At 47.5% G+C, this 20,079-nt stretch overlaps 1 protein-coding gene across 1 annotated transcript in view; it reads left to right on the forward strand.

Annotated features, from left to right (window-relative positions):
* The window catches only part of TIE1 (tyrosine kinase with immunoglobulin like and EGF like domains 1), a 242,227-nt gene that overhangs the window by 203,137 nt on the left and 19,011 nt on the right, over positions 1-20,079 (forward strand). Inside the window, exons 17-19 of the mRNA XM_086952186.1 lie at positions 3,715-3,905; positions 6,298-6,411; positions 9,674-9,744. Of these exons, the coding sequence (XP_086808312.1) occupies positions 3,715-3,905; positions 6,298-6,411; positions 9,674-9,744 (376 nt within the window). The remainder of the gene's footprint in view (positions 1-3,714; positions 3,906-6,297; positions 6,412-9,673; positions 9,745-20,079) is intronic.

Raw genomic sequence — 20,079 nt, forward strand, 5'->3', positions numbered from 1 at the left:
TTTGCCGTCAGTGCTGAGTGTTAGGGGTGCTGTGGCTTCATTGCCTCTTCATGGTGCTAGTGGCATTATGCTGTTTAGCTGTATTTGCTGTCAGTGCTGAGTGTTAGGGGTGCTGTGGCTTCATTGCCTCGTCATTGTGCTAGGGGCATTCTGCTGTTTAGCTGTATTTTCTGTCACTGTTGAGCATTAGGGGTGCTGTGGCTTCATTATCTCTTCATGGTGCTATTGGCACTCTGCTGTTTAGCTGTATTTGCTGTCAGTGTTAAGCGTTAGGGGTGCTGTGGCTTCATTGCCTCTTCATGGTTCTAGTGGCACTCTGCTGTTCAGCTGTATTTGCTGTCAGTGCTGAGTGTTAGGGGTGCTGTGGCTGTGGCTTCATTGCCTCTTCATGGTGCTAGTGGCATTGTGCTGCTACATTTGTTGTCATTGTTTAGTGTTAGGGGTGCATTGTCCCTGTTGCCCTCTCATGGTTTTGAAAGTGTGGTGCTGCTGTATTTACTGATGTGCCTCTGTATTTGCTGTCAGAGCTGAGTTTGAGAGGTTACTTTGCTAGGTCATGGTTTTGTGTGCTGTTGCATTTGCTGTCACTGTTGAGTGTCAGGGGTGCAATTCCACATTTGCCACCTCATAGTGGTAGGAGTGCTGTTTTGCTGCTGTGTTTCCTGTCAGTGTTGTTAAGTGTAAGTAATGCTGTACTACTCGGTGTTTTGTGGCTAGATCCACTCACTGTCAGATGTGCACTTGGCCACGCCCGCCAAGGACCCTAATATTGAATTTGGAGCGATCACAGGCAGAGGGTGTGCTACAAAGATCAATTGTAGAAGTGAATATTGACTATGTGAATTGAACAACACAAAGATAGATACTTATGTATAATATTTCAGATAATGTTATACACAAAATATTACACAACTATACGAAGTCTGAGACAAGAGCCAGTTGTGTGTGAAGGTGGAGAGGAAGAGGGTGGACAGAAGTGGAGCCAGATGGGTGTGAAGGTGGAGAGGAAGAGGGTGAACAGTAATGTAGCCAGATAGATGTGAAGGTGAAGAGAAAGAGGAAGAGGGTGGATGGAAGTGGAGCCAGATGGGTGTGAAGGTGGTGAGGAAGAGGGTGGACTGAAGCAAAGCCAGATGGATGTCATGTTGGAGAGGAAGAGGGTGGAAAAAAGCTAAACCATATGGGTGTGAAGGTGGAGAGGAAGAGGGTGGACAGACCTGAAGCCAGATGGGTGTGAAGGTGGAGAGGAAGAGGGTGGACAGACCTGAAGCCAGATGGGTGTGAAGGTGGAGAGGAAGAGGGTGTACAGAAGTGGTGCGAGATAGGTGTGAATGTAGAGCAGAAAAGGGTCGACAAAAGTGGAGTCAGATGGGTGTGAAGGTGAAGAGGTAGAGGGTGGGCAGAAGTGGAGCCAGATGGGTGTGAAGGTGGAGAGGAAAAGGGAGGGCAGAAGTAGAACCAGATGGATGTGAAGGTGTAGAGAAAGAAGTTGGACAGAAGTGTGGCCAGATGAGTATGAAGGTGGAGAGGAACAGGGTGGACAGAAGTGGAGCCAGATGTGTGTGAAGGTGGAGAGAAAGAGGGTGGACAGAAGCGGAGCCAGATGGGTGTGAAGGTGGAGAGGAAGAGGGTGGACACAAGTGTGGCCAGATGGATGTGAGAGTGGAGAGGAAGAGGGTGGACAGAAGTGGAGACAGATGGGTGTAAAGGTGGAGAGGAAGAGGGTGGACAGAAGTGGAGACAGATGGGTGTAAAGGTGGAGAGGAAGAGGGTGGACAGAAGCGAACACAGATGCATGTGAAGGTGGAGAGGAAGACGGTGGATGGAAGCCGAACCATATGGGTGTGAAGGTGGAGAGGAAGAGGGGGGACGGAAGCTGAGCCAGATGGATGTAAATTTGGAGAGGAGGAGGGTGGAAAAAGCAAAGCCATATGGGTGTGAAGGTGGAGAGGAAGAGGGTGTACAGAAGTGGAGCGAGATGGGTGTGAAGGTAGAGCAGAAGAGGATGGACAGAAGTGGAACCAGATGGGTGTGAAGGTGAAGACAAAGAGGGTGAACATAAGTTGGAGCCAGATTGGTGTAAAGGAGGAGAGGAAGAGGGTGGACAGTAGTGTGGCCAGATGGATGTGAATGTGGAGAGGAGGAGGGTGGAAACAAATGGAGCTAGATGGGTGTGAAGATGGAGAGGAAGAGGGTGGACAGAAGTGTGGCCAAATGGGTGTGAAGGTGGAGAGGAAGAGGGTGGGCAGAAGTGGAGCCAGATGGGTGTGAAGGTGGCGAGGGAGAGGGTGGACAGAAGTGTGGCCAGATGGATGTGAAGGTGGAGAAGAAGAGGGTGGACAGGAGCAGAGCCAGATGGGTGTGAAGGTGGAGAAAAAAAGGGTAGACAGAAGTGGACGCAGATGGCTGTGGGGAGTTGACAGAGGAGAGACAGGAGTGATGGCTGTGGGGAGTTGACAGAGGAGAGACAGGAGCAATGGATGTGGGGAGTTGACAGAGGAGAGTCAGGAGTGATGGCTGTGGGGAGTTGGCAGAGGAGAGACAGGAGTGATGGCTGTGGGGAGTTGACAGAGGAGAGACAGGAGCAATGGCTCTGGGGAGTTGACAAAGGGAAGACAGGAGTGATGTCTGTGGGGATTTGACAGAGGAAAGATAGGAGTGATGGCTGTGGGGAGTTGACAGAGGGGAGACAGGAGCGATGTCTGTGAGGCGTTGACAGAGGAGAGTCAGGAGTGGTGGCTATGGGGGTTTGACAGAGAAGAGACAGGAGTGGTGGCTTTGGGGAGTTGACAGAGGAGAGTCAGGAGTGATGGCTGTGGGGAGTTGACAGAAGAGAGTCAGGAGTGATGGCTGTGGGGAGTTGACAGAGGAGTGACAGGAGTGGTGGTTCTGGGGATTTGACAGAGGAGAGACAGGAGCGGTGGCTGTGGGGAGTTGACAGAGGAGAGTCAGGAGTGGTGGCTGCTGGGTGTTTAAAGAGGAGAGACGGAGCAATGGTTTTTGGGGGTTGACAGACGAGAGACAGGAGTAATGGCTCTGGGGAGTTGACAGAGGAGAGACAGGAGTGATGGCTACGCAGAGTTGACAGAGGAAAGACAGGAGCGATGGCTGTGGGGCAGAATCCAGGTTTCAAGTGACTGGATGTCTTGTGGGAGGTGAACTGAAGGGTGAAGCATTGGACATGAGGTGTGCATTGTTTTTAGAGCGAAAAAGAGAGATGGAAAACCACGTGATCTTTCGAAGATGGCTGATCAGTGAGCAGTAGGACAGCTGTGTAATATAAGCACCATCATGGGTGGACGACCGAGACGGGAGGGCCACTGACTGCCTTAGAGATACAGAAAAATTCACCACAGATTGAGCACCTAATTACCACCTGGGGGCCAAGAACCTCAGATGTTTAAAAGAACAAACTCATCTGAAGAGGAAAAGAGGACCAGGCGCAAGTAGGATCAAAGCAGGAGGGTGCATGAGGAGCCTACAGAGAGGGCATTTAGTGTTCCTGATGACGCAACATTTGGAGAGTGAGTAAATGTGATGCCAAGATGATTGACAATAGACTGGAGAGAGTGGTGTAGTATTCAGAATACTGCCTTTGCTGTTAGTGGGATGTTGGGGTGCTGCCCTTGACCTTACGAGGCTGTGCTTCCAGAGATACTATTTCAACTCCTAGAACTCCGCTGGGTGTCCTAACATCCCCCCTTCCTTCTCCAGGTTACCTGTACATTGCCATAGAGTACGCCCCCTATGGGAATCTCCTGGACTTCCTACGGAAGAGCAGAGTCCTGGAGACTGATCCCGCCTTTGCAAAGGAGCATGGGACAGCATCGACTCTGACGTCACAGCAGCTCCTGCAGTTCGCACTGGATGTGGCCAAAGGCATGCAGTACCTAAGTGAGAAGCAGGTCAGCATCATGTGATGCAGAGCACAAGTCTAATGGTGTCCTCTGCCAATGTGTGCCCTGTTAGTGTGTGTGTGTGTGTGTACAAGTGACTTGTACTGTATGTATGCTGCTTACATGTCTTCGCTTTACAAAAATATGGTAGTGAGTCAAAACGCCATGCAATACATTCACTTGTCAAATTTTTCCTCGTATAACCAGAGAACCACTGGCAGGCATCTCACGAACTAATATCCCCTCACATGAGCCAGGAACTCACTGAATGCGTCTTTTGTCAGATGTTACCTCTTATTAACCATGGAGCCATTAAAAACAACTTATAAACAAAGCTTCCCTCCCTCATATGAGCCATGGGGCCATTGGACACCTCTCCTTGGCTAAACATCTCTCATACTAACCATCTTATAAACAAAGCTTCCCTCTCGAGACCTGGGGCCATTAAACACCTCACCTTGGCAAACCATCCCTCATACTAACCATCATATAAACAAAGCTTCTCCCACAAGCCCTAGGGTTATTGGACACCTCTCCTTTGCTAAACATCTCTCATATTAACCATCGTATAAACAAAGCTTTCCTCACGAGCCCTGGGGCCATTGGACACCTCCTTGGCAAACCACCCCTCAAACTAACCATCTTATAAACAAAGCTTCCCTCACGAGACCTGGGGCCATTAAACACCTCTCCTTGGCAAACCATCCCTCATACTAACCATCATATAAACAAAGCTTCTCTCATGAGCCCTGGGGCCACTGGACACCTCTCCTTGGCAAACCATCCCTCATACTAACCATCCTATAAACAAAGCTTCTCTCATGAGCCCTGGGGCCACTGGACACCTCTCCTTGGCTAAACATCCCTCATACTAACCATTGTACAAACAAAGCTTCTCTCACAAGCCCTGGGGCCATTGGACACCTCTCCTTGGCAAACCATCCCTCATACTAACCATCATATAAACAAAGCTTCTCTCATGAGCCCTGGGGCCACTGGACATCTCCTTGGCAAACCATCCCTCATACTAACCATCCTATAAACAAAGCTTCTCTCATGAGCCCTGGGGCCACTGGACACCTCTCCTTGGCTAAACATCCCTCATACTAACCATTGTACAAACAAAGCTTCTCTCACGAGCCCTGGGGCCATTGGACACCTCTCCTTGGCAAACCATCCCTCATACTAATTATCATATAAACAAAGCTTCTCTCATGAGCCCTGGGGCCACTGGACATCTCCTTGGCAAACCATCCCTCATACTAACCATCCTATAAACAAAGCTTCTCTCATTAGCCCTGGGGCCACTGGACACCTCTCCTTGGCTAAACATCCCTCATACTAACCATTGTACAAACAAAGCTTCTCTCACGAGCCCTGGGGCCATTGGACACCTCTCCTTGGCAAACCATCCCTCATACTAACCATCATATAAACAAAGCTTCTCTCATGAGCCCTGGGGCCACTGGACATCTCCTTGGCAAACCATCCCTCATACTAACCATCCTATAAACAAAGCTTCTCTCATGAGCCCTGGGGCCACTGGACACCTCTCCTTGGCTAAACATCCCTCATACTAACCATTGTACAAACAAAGCTTCTCTCACGAGCCCTGGGGCCATTGGACACCTCTCCTTGGCAAACCATCCCTCATACTAACCATCATATAAACAAAGCTTCTCTCATGAGCCCTGGGGCCACTGGACATCTCCTTGGCAAACCATCCCTCATACTAACCATCCTATAAACAAAGCTTCTCTCATGAGCCCTGGGGCCACTGGACACCTCTCCTTGGCTAAACATCCCTCATACTAACCATTGTACAAACAAAGCTTCTCTCACGAGCCCTGGGGCCATTGGACACCTCTCCTTGGCAAACCATCCCTCATACTAACCATCATATAAACAAAGCTTCTCTCATGAGCCCTGGGGCCACTGGACATCTCCTTGGCAAACCATCCCTCATACTAACCATCTCATAAACAAAGCTTCCCGCATATGAGCCTTGGAGCCACTAGACATGTCTTTAGTGTCAGATCTTCCTTCCTCCTAACTGCAGCCCCATTGGAAGGCCTCTCCTCCCCAGAAAGTTGTACATATTTACCAAAGTGCCAGAGGAGTTCTTTTCTCCCAAACCTTCCCTCATACTGACCTCAGAGACTTTGGGGGTATTTCTGTGCCAACCTCCCTGACACTAACCTTTGAGCTGTTAGAGGCATCTCATATGTAGAGATTTATCTCTGTGACAAAAGCACACAGGACACATGCCTGCCCCACAGTTTTCCTCTGGCAAATGGAAAAACCATTGGGGTCAATTAATTCCTTTCTTTACTAAACACACATTTTCTTTAAGGTGCTTTCTAGAGACACAGGCAAGTTAATCTATGTGTTTATTGTTTAGTTTATCCACAGGGACTTGGCAGCCAGGAATGTTCTGGTTGGAGAGAATCTGGTCGCAAAGATTGCCGACTTTGGCCTGTCACGTGGGGAAGAGGTGTATGTGAAGAAGACCATGGTGAGTGAGAACGTACCACACGTACCACTGCTTGTAGAGCATGGCATGCTGTTCTTGTAGCGTCAGTGTCTAACCCGTATGTAAGACAAGACCCAAAATATAACTCTCACCAGAGTCAGTGCCCCTTCATCAGACGCCTACACCCTATGAACAGGCATTCAAAAAATGGGGTAAAAGCAAGGAGAAGACAGGAGGAAGAGCAATGCAGCAGCACAGGGAGAGCTGTGCCTGGGACTAGCTCAATGGGGTAGCGATGCGGCCTCCAATGAGTGGTCCTGGGCGGAGCAAGGCGTCCTGGGAGGTGGTGGGTGGGCCTAGGCATGAGGCAGAAAATAACTGATGGCAAGCAGGAGCGGCAATATGGGAAAAAGAACAGAGGAGCATATTATCAAGAGGCCGCAATAAGATTATCGCCATTTTCACGTCCGTTTTTGGGGGAAAAGCGGCGATAATTTTTTTACTTTATTAACAAGGACACGCTAGCGCATGTTTCCTTGCCTTAGCGCCCGGTTTCTTTCTGTCACGCCAAGCATCGCTAATGAAATGCAAGGTAGGCGTGCCACGTAAAACTTCATTGTAAAATATCGCTAACGGGGCTTCACAATATTTACAAGGCTGTCCTGGAAATGCATAGCGATTTAAAATGGCGCGCTAAGCGTGGTTATCGCAGGTGTCTAACGTCTCCAAAATTTCAGACTTGCCAATCTGTATAATGGGAGGGGGATTGTAAGTCTAAGTCCATATCTCCCTATCAACAAGGATTTCCCTATTGCTGCAGTTTTATTGCTGGATTTCCAGCGATATTTCAGCAATTCACCGCTTTTGCCGGATTTTTTATCGCCTCGGTGTTCTTAACGCGCTAACCGGGCGATAAATTCCAGCGATAGACGGCGATAAATAAATAAGCGCTAAGCGCGCTCTGTGATATTTATCACCTACTATTGATAATATGCCCCAGATAAAGTAGTGAAATCGAGGAAAAAGCAAGGAGAAGGCACCCAAACAACAGGGGGGGTTCAGGAGAAAGCAAGGAGGAGGACCACAGAAAATGGGTAAAAAAAAAAGGGGAAAAGCACTGAAAATTAGGTAAAAGCAAGGAGAAGGCACACAACACATGGGAAAAAGCATGGAGAAAGAAGTGAAAATGTGGGAAAAGCAAGCAGAAGGCACTCAAAAAACAGGGAAAAAAGCAAGGCGAAAGCAGTGAAAAGTGAGGGAAAAGTAAAGAGAAAGCAGGAAAATAGGAGACAAGCAATTGGGAAAGTGCTCAAACAACAGAGAAAAGCAAGGAGAAGATAGGAGGAAGAGTGATGCAGCAGCACGTGGAGAGCTGGCCCTGCGACCTGCTCAATGGGGGCTCCATTAAGTAGGTCTTGGGAGGAAGGAGGGGCACTGGGAGGCACTGGCAGAGCTAGATGGGAGGAGGGGAATAGCAGGCGCCATGCTGGAGTGGCAATGACGGAAAAAGAAAGGAGAAAGCAGAGAAAACCAGGGAAATACAAGAAGAACACATACAAAATGTGGTAAAAAGCAAGGAGAAAGAAGTGAAAATGAGGCAAAAGCAAGAAGGAGTCATAGGAAAAAGAAGGGGTGAAAAGCAAGAGAAAGCAGTGAGTATGTGGGAAAAGCAAGGAGAAGGCATAAAATACAGGGGAAAAAGCAAGAGAAAGCACTGAGAATGAGGGAAAGTAAATAGACACAAAAACAGAAGAAAAAGCCAGGAGAAAACAGTGAAAATGAGGTAAAACCAAGGATACAGAACTCTAAAAACTGGGGGAAAAGTAAGGAGAAAGCAGGGAAAATTAGTGAAAAGCAAGGCGAAAGTACTAAAACAACAGGGAGAAGCAGGAGAAGAGAGGAGCAAGAGCGATGCAGCAGCAGGAGGAGATCTGGGCTTGGAACCTGCTTAATGAGGTCATGCTGCAGCCTGCATTAAGCAGGTCCTAGGATCCAGGAAATAATGGGCGGCATGCGGGAGTGGCAATGAGGGAGAAAAGAAAGGAGAAAGCTGTGAGAACAAGAGAAAGGTAAGAAGAAGGCACACAAAAATGGTGGCGCAAGCAAGAGAAAGTAGTGAAAACGAGGGAAAAGCAAGGAGAAAGCACTCAAAAGCAGGGGGAAAAGCAGGGGGAAAAGCAAGGAGAACGCACTCAAAAGCAGGGGAAAAAGCGAGGAGAAAGCACTAAAAAGCAGGGGGAAAAGGAAGGAGAAAGCGGTGAAAACGAGGGAAAGCAAGGAGAGGCACTCAAAAAATGGGGAAAAATGCAAGGCAAAAGAAGTGAAAAATGAGGAAAAAGTAAGGAGGAGAGGGGAAATGGAAGAAAAGCAAGGAGAAAGTACTCAAACAACAGGGAGAAGCAAGGAGAAGACAGGAGCAACAGTGATGCAGCTGGACAGGGAGAGCTGGGCCTGGTACCTGCTCAATGGGGTCATGCTGGGACCTCCATCAAGTAGGTCTTAGGAGGAGGGAAGGGTGCTGAGAGGCAGTGGGAGGGATAGGTGGGAGGTGGGAAACAACAGGCCGCATGCAGGAGTGGCAATAAGAGAAAAAGAAAGGAGAAAGCAGTGAAAATGAGGGAAAAGAAAGGAGAAGGCACACATAAAACAGGGGGAAAAGCAGGAGAGAATAGGGAAAATAAGGAAAAAGCAAGGAGGAGGCGCACAAAAACTGGGGAAAAAGCAGGAGAAAGCGGTAAGAAGGAGGGTAAAAGAAGGAGCAGACAGTCAAAAACAGGAAAAAAAGTGAAGACACTAAAACAAATGGGGAAAAAAGCAAGGTGAAAACAGTGAAAAATTAGGGAAAACGAATGAGAAATTACTCAAATAATGGGGAAAAGCAATGAGAAACTGGGAGAGCTGGGCCGGGGACCTGCTCAATAGGGTTGTGTTTGCAGATCACCCTCACCACCAGAGTCAGTGCCCTATGTCCACACTTCCATTCCCATTAACAGTTTGCACACCAGGGCCATCCTAATCATCAAGGTGACAGTCTCTAGAGATCACTTTCTCTCCACACCAGGTCCTCTGTCATGCCACAGATCATTTTAAAAAATCCCCGATACATTAGGGTTACCGTCATCAGAAAACCCTTCGACCCAACAGCAGCCACTGTACTGTCCTCGTTTCCCTTTTCAGAAGGTCACCCTCCCTGTGAGTGTCAAAGCCCATCAAAGGGCCCTCAATATTGGCCCAGCCCCCTTCCCCAGAGATATGCCATGTGGTCAAAGCAACCTGTGCCTCAACTCCTCACTTTATGTTTCAGGGGCGGCTTCCGGTCCGATGGATGGCGATTGAATCTCTGAATTACAGCGTTTATACCACAAAAAGTGACGTGTAAGTATTCTGTGGGATATTGGTGCACAAAAAAAGATACAGAGGTTGCTTAGGGTGCAGAAAGGCAGTTTTGTGAATCAAGAAAGTTGTAATTTGTTTCTTACGCAGGTGAGATCAGATATTGGTCATCACTTGTACTTCAAGGCAGACTGTATACAGTGCTGGTCAAATGGTCCTTTTCTCATCACTCCTCTGTGGAACAAATAAAGCAATAGCTCTAATTATCTACAATTAGGGCTCTCCACTATATTACTCCTCTGTGAGGGTGGACGGAGTGCCTCTACGCGGAGTTCATCACCACCCCCTTTTCTGAATCGTTTTGTCCACCATAAGCGTGGAAGGGTATGCTCAGACATGAGTCCCTTGCTCACTGCATCATCAGGATTCAAGCAAGCCGGGCCGAAGACGGCTGTAATGCTAGAAACCAGTCCCCGGAAGCTTGTTTCCTTTGCAGTTAAAGAATTGGCTTGGTAGTTTGGTCTGCCCTGTTCCCATGATGCACTGGGCCAGGGACAGACTCATTTGCATGTAGCCAGTTTCTGAGCTGGGATGGTGCAGTGAGCTAAAAAACGGTGATGGATCAAGCCCTGATCTTTTGACTGGGTAGGAGTGTTCTGCTTAATTCAGATACTCTGTCCATCACCACCCCCTTTTCTGAATCGTTTTGTCCACCATAAGCGTGGAAGGGTATGCTCAGACATGAGTCCCTTGCTCACTGCACCATCAGGATTCAAGCAAGCCGGGCCGAAGATGGCTGTAATGCTAGAAACCGGTCCCCGGAAGCTTGTTTCCTTTCCAGTAAAAGAATTGGCTTGGTAGTTTGGTCTGCCCTGTTCCCATGATGCACTGGGCCAGGGACAGACTCATTTGCATGTAGCCAGTTTCTGAGCTGGGATGGTGCAGTGAGCTAAAAAACGGTGATGGATCAAGCCCTGATCTGTTGACTGGGTAGGAGTGTTCGGCTTAATACAGATACTATGTCCATCACCACCCCCTTTTCTGAATCATCTACGCTGAGTTCAGCAGAGTTGGAACAAAATCTGCAAAACTCTGCTCTGCCCTAATTACAAAAGTGGGGAACCTTACACACCTTTGATAAAGTGATTCTACCTTTACATGCTAAAGAGCATATAGCCACCTCACAAAAGTGAGCTTGGAAATATATCAAGCAGTGAGAGAGGCGATGATTTTGAGGTCCCTCCCTAACCTAGTAGATGCCTTGAACACAAAGAAGAGATACAGAGGGTATGCTGCTCCTAATTAAGAGAAAGAAGTAAACTAGGAGAACTGGTTATGCGTGGTCATAAGATGAAGGAGGACGGAAATTCCTCCTCTTGGAATTTAGGGTCTCGTGCTTCATCATAGGGCTGCTCCTCGTCAGGTTAGCGCCGCAATTCCTGATGGGTTTCCTATGAGGGGGACTTTGGCGGAGATCTTTTAATCCAAATTGCCGTTTGGTACTGTGGGGGTGAGGGACCTAACCAGTGTAGATGAGTGAGTGGGGGTGTGTAACCTGAAGGAAGTTTAAAACAGGTGGGAAGTGCCAACAAAAACAATTGTAATCAATAGGTCTCCCAACATGATTAAAAGAAACAAAGGGTCATGTCTGAGGTTATGTCTCAGGTGGGGCGCTCTATTGTTGGGTCAACATGTTTCTCGCCTGGTAGTCGGTCAATCTGGTGGTGATTCATCAGGAACTTGTTTGATCAAATCTATCTACACATGGGTGGTTATACTGTGTCATCCACCTCTTCAAACCAACCTAACACATACTATATGTACTACCTGATGGAACATGACCAACCCCAATCAGGTTCCTCATTATGCTTCATCAATACCCGGCAGGTCTCACATAAGGCATTTCCCTGTGTAGATTGCTGATTCAGCAACAAGGCGGTAGACCTACCCACTTCTGCCAGGACCAGTTGCCAAGGAGAGTTTCAAGTACATTTTGGTGTCATCTGCATATTGATGGCTCGTGACTCCCCAGCTCCCACCTGGAGTCTCAGGTATAAATTAACCGTAGGCAATGAAATCTGCTCCACTAGCAGAGCATTAAATTGAAAACACAGAATAAATGCAATAATTCCGACTACATTATGTAGTAGAGTTAGCTAATGCACCCACAACCCTTTGATAAAACAACTTTACCGTTACATGCTAAAAAGCATATAGCCAATTCACAAAAGTGAAGTTTGAAAAATACTAGGCAATGAGAGAGGTGATGATTTTGGGGTCACCCCTAACCTAGGGAGAGGGCAAGCAGATGCATTAAACACTAAGGGCCAGATGTAGGTGGCCAAATACCGGTCGGTAACGGACGATTTCGGCCGTTACCGACCGGTATTTGAAGTTTCAGATGTAGGGGGCCTTAAAATTACCGATTCAGTAAATTTACAGATTCGGTAAATTTACCGATGCTGAACGATTCAGTGGTGGTCCCATCCTCCTTGGACCAACCCAGGCAAAGTTATGATCAAAAATACAATGCAAACCAAAGGCCCAGCAAAGCATTATGGGGGGAGATTCTAGAGTTTAGTGAATATTATAGTATTAGCTCTCAGCTGAGCCCAGAGAGCCTGCCCCTTGAGGAATGTTTTGATGTTGGATGCTATATTATTCACTGCACTCTAGAATCTTGTCAGGTAATTCTTTGCAGGGCCTTTGATTGGGATTGTATTTTTGCCCATAACTGTGCTTGGGGTGGTCCTAGAAGGATGGGACCACCACCAAATCATTTCAGCATGATATGCTCTCCTCCAATAGGCACCCGTGGTGCCCAGCACAGGCCCCACTCATCGGGGCCTTCTCAAACGCCCTCCAGGACACAGCAGCACTTTGGCAGGGAGCCTGCGAGGCTCCGGTCTCCTTCTCCTTTGTCACCAACAGACATGGCAGCATGCTGGGCTCTAGCTGGCCATGGGACTCCCGCCTACAAACAGGCTCAAGCTCACCTGACTTCCTGCCACCTCGTGGACGAATGGCTTCTCCCACTGGCCCAGCCTCAGGTCAGGCTCCTTGCCTGGCTTTACCTGACTTCCGACCCGCTCGGACCGAGCAAAGCTCGAGCCCTTCAACCCGGGGCTCGGCGCTATTCAGCAAAGTGCAGCGCTGCAGTGCTCATCACACACTCTGGCCGGACAAAGTTAGAGCCCAACTTCTTGGGATATCTATAGCACATGGGGCTCTCCATATCACTCCGGGAGACCCGCCGATCACCAGGCAGCATCCGCCTGGCTTCCTGATCGGTGGTTCTCCTACCACGGCGCAACGGCGCCCTCCCAGCTGCAAGGTAAGAGCCCCCTCATTGGGCTCCTGGCACACAGGCAAAGTATAGTCCCACTCTTTGGGATCAGGCCTGAAAGATGTAGCGCTCACGAGGCGCTAGGTTCCAAGTTCTCAGAGGGGCAGAGCTGGGCACAGGCAGGCCAGCATGTAGGGACCTTCAGGAAGCAGCAGCTGGGTCCCATGGCAGTTCCTCCTTCCCCAGCAGTCCTTCCAGCTCCAAACAGGTGCAAGTGAGAACCCAAGCACACCTTGATAGGGTCACAGCCCCAGTACTTATACCACATGTGTATTCATTTTCTCCTGGCTTGGGGATCCAGTAAAAAGCTGTTCTGGGGGGGGGGGGGGGGGGACGGGTGCTGAAGCATTTTCCATACAGTCCTCACACCCTCCTATGTCAGAGTAGGTCTTGGCCCCAGACACACCACAGGGGGCAGAGCCAGCATTGTGTAAGGCATGCCCAAACCTATTCTAGGACAGGGACTACTCCTCCTAGTACTCCAAATGCAGATCTGCCCATTCAACCTAGCGCTGACCCACCCAGCCCCTCTGGAGCCATTCACCTCACCATCCCTGTCACTGCGGAGCCAGACATGCAATTCCCATCAGGCAGGCAAAGACACATAGCACACAGAAGTGCCAGCTTCTAAAAGAGGCATTTCTAAAATAGTGATAATAAATCTGCGCACACCATTTGCAGCATTTATTATTACTATTCCAAACATACCAAACTTGACCACGCTGCTCCTCTCATATCAGAAATCACTGAAACACTTATCAAGGAATCTCTAATGCATTCCTATGAGAGGGTAGACTCACAGTAGTAAGAAACCAAAATGGCTGTTTGTCACTACCAGGACATGCCACATAGTTAAGGCACATGTCCTGCCTTTTACATACAATGCACCCTGCCCATAGGGCTAGCTTGGGCCTACCTTAGGGGTGACTGATATGTAGTAAAAGGGGAGTTACAGACATGGCACCCACTTTATATGCCACGTCACAGCGGCATTAAACTGCCCGCGCAGGGCCTGCAATGGCAGAGGCCTGAGACAGGTTTGAAAGGCTACTTTGGTGGGTGGCGCAAGCATCGCTGCAAGACCACCAGTAGCATTTAATTTACAGGCCCTAGGTATCTGAGATACCACTTCACAAGGGACTGACAGGTAAATTAAATACGCCAAACAGGTGTAGACCAATCTTACCACATTTTACCATAGAGAGCACATACAATTTACACTGGACAGCGTTGCTAAAGTGCCCAGAGGCCTAAAACCACCAACTCCAGGTCAGAGAGAATACTAGGAGGAAGGCAAAAAGTTCAGGGACTACCCTGCAAAAAGGGCCGAGTCCAACAGTTTTGTTGACTTATAAACCTTTTATCATATGTTTATATACTTTTATTAAAATATATTGTAAAATACTTTTGTGGAAGCTAGATACAAACCAACACACATGAGGTGGAGCCGTCTCTTACTCTTTGGCTCATCTCACCCCATCTCTCCAAGCAGGGCTCCCCACGCCCCACTCCTGCGCCCTCCCCCCTGCTTCTCTAGTGCTGCTGACTCTGCACCTTGTGTCAGGCAGTGAGAACGCTTTATCGGCTTTCCTAAAGTTAAATCTGGACATCTTGTTCCTGCAGCTTAATCTACCATCATGATAAGAGGCACACAGCCAGGGTGCATGCAGGGGGCCGAGATTACCAGAGCGACACATTGGGGGACCAGCGGGAACAAGTGACAGGCGCTTTTGCTGTAAACAGATTACAGGGGGTGATTTTTGTCGTATTGAAGTTGCATTTATAAAGCGCTTCATATCCTGACGGGTCACCTAGGCGCATGAGCGGATGGGTAGCACGTGGGAAACATCCTTTACAACGAAACTTTTACAATGCAGTGCTATTACAACGCAGGTTTTTCAACGAAAACCATTACAACGCATTGCGCTGGGGGGCGCTCAAGGATAGGGAATAGATTTAATTTACTATCCAACACCTTCCCTAGTGTCCACGGGGACTGGAGTTGGAATAGTAAATTAAACTATTCACTATCCAGAGGCCCAAAGCACTATGCGTTGTAAAGGTTTGCGTTGTAAAACTGGTGTTGTAACAGCATGTGTTGTACAAGCATGCGTTGTAACGTCATACATCCGTAGCACGTGACACTCAATGGCATGCCTTGTTGGAAGTGCACTCCACTGCAGTGTGCTCTGTAGGAATGTGTTTTGGTGTCACACGTGACTGACCAGACTGGATACGTTGGTCTCTGCTCCGAAGCATGAAGAAGTGCGAAGACCGTGAGGGGTGGACGCGTGTGCCACTCTGCTGTAGTTTAATTTTGTGTCTGGCTGGAAGAGGCTGTGAGTGAGGCCTTTGTGAGGCAACTCTAGAAGCTGTTAACTATCTCCTGAACAATGCAATAACTTTTTATTAATTCTATACAGCACTTATAATAATTATTAATACATTAAAAAAATATTTGTAACTTAGGAGTTCTTAGCCCCAGGTGATTTACAGACTTATAACGATTGTGGACGTAGTAGATAAACTACTGAGGAATAAAACCATGGCTTTAAAGGCGCCAGCTCTGCAGGCTCAACCTCAATGATGAAGTTAAGAATTACGCAACCATGAGGTGGGCCATTGACTGTTAGCTCTATTCAGCCGTAAAAAATCATGTTAAAAACGTAGTGGCTGATAAGCTCTTGGAATCCTCTATTTCTTTCTTGATAGGGACGTCTGGGCTCTATTGAAATGATGGTTATGCCTATTCCACTGCACCTTTTCTCTATGCTTCCCATTCATATTCAGGCTATTCACTTTAAAAAATGGATTCCCTCCTCTCCAAATGTCTTTGGAAAGAAACAAATCTAGAACATCTTTAGCGCAACTCCGAAAATCTAAATCCACGGTGGCGTTAATTTTCTTTATTTTGTATTTATCATAAATCCCTCCGTCTACCCTCTAAATGGCTTCTCTCGGATTCCTCTCCTTTCACGCCTTTATGGCTTACTATTGAACATTCTTTACTCGTTCCTTTCTCTACAAAAGAGGCATTGGCCTTCTCTTCCAAGAATGTTCATACTTCTCTCCCCTGTGTAATCATACTTCCTCCATCGTTCATTCCCTGGGGTTATTGGGCGGTGTAAAGGCAACTATATGCTTTATGTGACAACCTCGATCATTCCAAGAATATTAGGAGTTTCCTCTCTGCCAGGGTTTTCATAGCGGTTCTTCCTCCACGGAAACCTGGAGGAGAGGAAACAAGGAGGCCCTGTGCCTCCGCATCCTGAGGATGCACACAGGGGGGCGGAAACATGCAGCTCCCTGTGTGCACACACCCCAGATCCTGCATGGCATGGACTTCTCAGTCCATGCCTGCAGGAACTGGTTTTGCTGTTCCTATTACCATGCCCATTTTCAGAGGCACCGCCATGGGAACGCCAAACAAAGCCCACTAGACAGGAGTAATCTCCTTATCTGGTGGGCCGCCCGACCACGGCTTTGGTGGTGCAGTGGCTGGGCAGGCTCGGTGATGCACCGCCAAAGTCATAACCCGGGCCCTTAGAGTCAACAGAGCTAAATGGCCTACATTACATGTCAAAATTGTTAAAAACATTTACTTTTAGCAAACTAGCAAAGTGGCTAAATTGTATACCACTTCATGATATAACTCCATTGATTACTATGTTATTTTATTAATATTACAGCTCCTCAAGGTGCTGTGAACCCTTAGTAAATCTGAGAACTATATTGATAATTGATTTTTAACACTGTTGTTTTTAATTACTGTAATTATGTCATTTGCTTGGGATTGTTTGTACTGCTTTTATGAATTTGCAAAAATTCTTATAAAGATTTTGAATTGAACTATGTTATTTTATTAATATTCCAGCTCCTCAAGGTGCTGTAAAGCCACTCTTAAAGTGTACATTTTATAAAGATATATTTTTTAATCTCATATGCTCTTATCTTTTTCTAATCAAATATGGCTAAACGTGTGCATTGTGCTGCTGATTTTCTTTTAAGCACTTTTAACTTGCACTTTGCACTTTAACTGACTTGCTTGTCTAAATAAAGTATTCTTTCTCTCTCTCTCGCGCGCGCTCTTTGTGAGGTGTCGTTGTGTTGTGCAGACTGCACTATTCTCGTTGCTGACACTCTGAGTCGGTGTGCATGTCTTGAGGAGAATGAAGGCGAGAGAGCGATGCTCATCGCGTCTCATCCTTGAGAGGGGATCGAGAGGTTCTGCTTCTGGCATAGCTGCCAAGTTTGCTTATGTGTTACATTCCCATAATTTCAGTGTAATTATGAGTGATATTAGACGACTATGAGTGACTCTTTCTCAAGAGCAAACATCAAGCAATGAAGATGAGGGAAAGGTATAAATATCAGAAATTACATCCATTTGAGCAACAAAAAACTCTAAGAAGATCTTAAAAATGCTGCAAAAAAAACAGCAATTGAAGGGCACTAATCCACATGACACCCAGAGGCACAGCTTTTAGGAAGTATACAGCTCCTCTCTGGATCAGTGTGTTTTTGAGCACAATAACCACAGAAGCGCCAAAAGTAAATCTATTCCAACGTAGCAGTAAAAAACATTTTTATTTATTCAGAAGACTAAAGGGATAGAAAAGCCACTGTATCTGCATGCAGCGCTGGAGAGGGGCTTGGGGGAGCGGGGTACCACAGACAAGTCCGATGGAACTGTCTATGAGAGTTCATCTTAAGACCAGATTTAACCGCGGGTTCAGCTGTATCAAACACAAGTGCTACTTTTTCACCCACATGAACCTGGTTGCGTGTAAACAATGAGTCGTTCTCAAGTGAGACATCAACACAGCAAGGGTAGGTGCTCCGTACTACAGCAGGGGCCGACGGGAGAAATGCAAACAATTAATCTGAGAGAGACATGTAGGGGCATATGTAGGTAATTTCCATTTTGCGATTCCCAAATAGCGATTTTTAAGGAATCGCTATTTGAGAATAGCAAAATGGAATGTAGGTAAAAATTCGCAATTTTTTTGCGAATCTCTAACATTTCTTGGGGCAGATGTATCAAGCCTTTCGCGACTCGTAAAGGCCGAAATTCGCAGAATTTCGGCCTTTGCGAATCGCAAACGGCCTTTTTGCATGTTTTGGAATGTATTAAAAAATCTCAATTTAAGGAATCGCAAAAAATTGTGATTCCTTATTTTGCCATAGAATTTAAGGAATTGCAATTTTTGCGATTCCTTAAATGCTATGTATGTAGCAATTTCAATTTGGGAATTTTGGGTAAGAAATCGCAAATTACCACCAACTTGTTGTTGATGGTAATTTGCGAATTCTTTTAAAAAAGCACAATTTGTCATTTGTTAAGGTGGCATGTGACGCACACACATGCCCATAGGGCATGTATGTGCGCCATATGCACACACATGTACATTTCAGGGGTCCAGCAGGGTGTCTTTGAGACACCCCTGCACCCTTGAAATAATTTTCAAATTGCGATTAGCAATTTGCGAATTCGCAATTTGAGAATTACTTCACAATCATACCTATGGGCCTCCTGGCCCATAGGAATGCATGGGAAATTATTCCTTATTTGCGAATTCGCAAAATGCGAATTCGCAAATAAAGAATATTAAGGAATTGCTAAAAAATCCAGCAGGTGGCGGTGAGGACTGCATGCCCACCCCTCTGAGAAGATTGTGTAATGGGATATTCCAGCAGATGGCGGTTTCGGACACGATACCGCTTCCTGTGAACAGCCGGTAGGGGTCTCTTGTATCCAGGACCTTCTGTTCTCATGCCAAGTTGACATCCGTGGCGCAACTAGAGTGGAGTGGAGTTGCAGGGGCTCTAAGAAGGGGTGAAAACACAACAAAGCCTTGTTAGCAAGTAAATGGTCTTTTAAAGACCTGTGAAGTACTCAGGTGCGGCTGTGTGGGTGCCCGCACCCCTGTCTTAGCCCGCGCTGACACACATGACAAGGGGGGCTGAAGCCCTTTCAGCCCAATGGGCGTTACACGCCTGGTTGACGTTCTATAGTCTTTTAATCTCAGAGGCTCTCTCAGTGAACGGGGTGTTAGCGCACAGTGTGGGTGTCTCTGCTTCTGGGACAACTTAAGCATTTTGGCGGGCCTGGGCCAAACATATATTGTGGTCCCCCGTCCAGAACAACTGTGAATTTATGATCCAACTAGCAGCCCGCCCCAGGGTTGCCTGGGGCAGAAAGGGGCTGGGGGCAGTACACCCGCTCCCGCCCCGACCCCCTTCCGCACAGACTCCCTCCCGCCCCGACTCACTCGCGCCCCCCTCCCGCCCGGATCACTCGCGCCTCCTCCCGCCCAGACTCACTTGCGCCCCCCTCCCGCCCAGACTCACTCGCGCCCCCCGAATTGTTGTTCTAATCGTACATTCTGGTCCAACTAGCGAGGTGGTCAACTATACAGGATTTTAGGGTAATAGATAGGTTGGATAGTGACCACAATGCCCTTGAGTTAGATCTTGTTCATCCAGCACCTCAGGGCTTAGTGACCCAGGAAGAAGGGAACCACCCCACGCTCCTTATAGACAACAGTAGGAGAAGAATCAGGTGGGAGCATCTGGTCACAAAAAAGGACAAACTCCCTTTGCTCTATGCAGAGATTACCCCTATCCTGGAAATTGTTGGGGACCTTGATAGTGTAGCAAGAAAAATAGATATAAGGAGCAAATTGTCTGATGCCCACAAGGAACTTATAAAAGTTGCGGCACCCCACTTCACATGTAAGGTACGAAAGCCAAGAGAGAGGTGCCAAGGTAAAACCCAATGGTACAATGTGGCCTGTAGACGGGCCAAAACAGAACTCCTCGGAGTAATAAAGGAGGGCAAAGGAGGGGAACGCCTTAAGCAATATAGGCAAGCCTATAAGAAACTTCTCGCCCAGGCTAAAATAGAATGGGAGGAAAACCAGTGGGAAGAACTCACTAAGGCCCTAGCAGTGCAAGATCAACGCCTGTTCTGGAGAATGGCGAACGGGGGATCAGGGAGTTTACATTCGGCAGTGGAGCCTAACATAGCT

Source organism: Lissotriton vulgaris, chromosome 1_1, assembly GCF_964263255.1.
Source record: "Lissotriton vulgaris chromosome 1_1, aLisVul1.2, whole genome shotgun sequence".
NCBI classification, from domain to species: Eukaryota; Metazoa; Chordata; class Amphibia; order Caudata; family Salamandridae; genus Lissotriton; species Lissotriton vulgaris.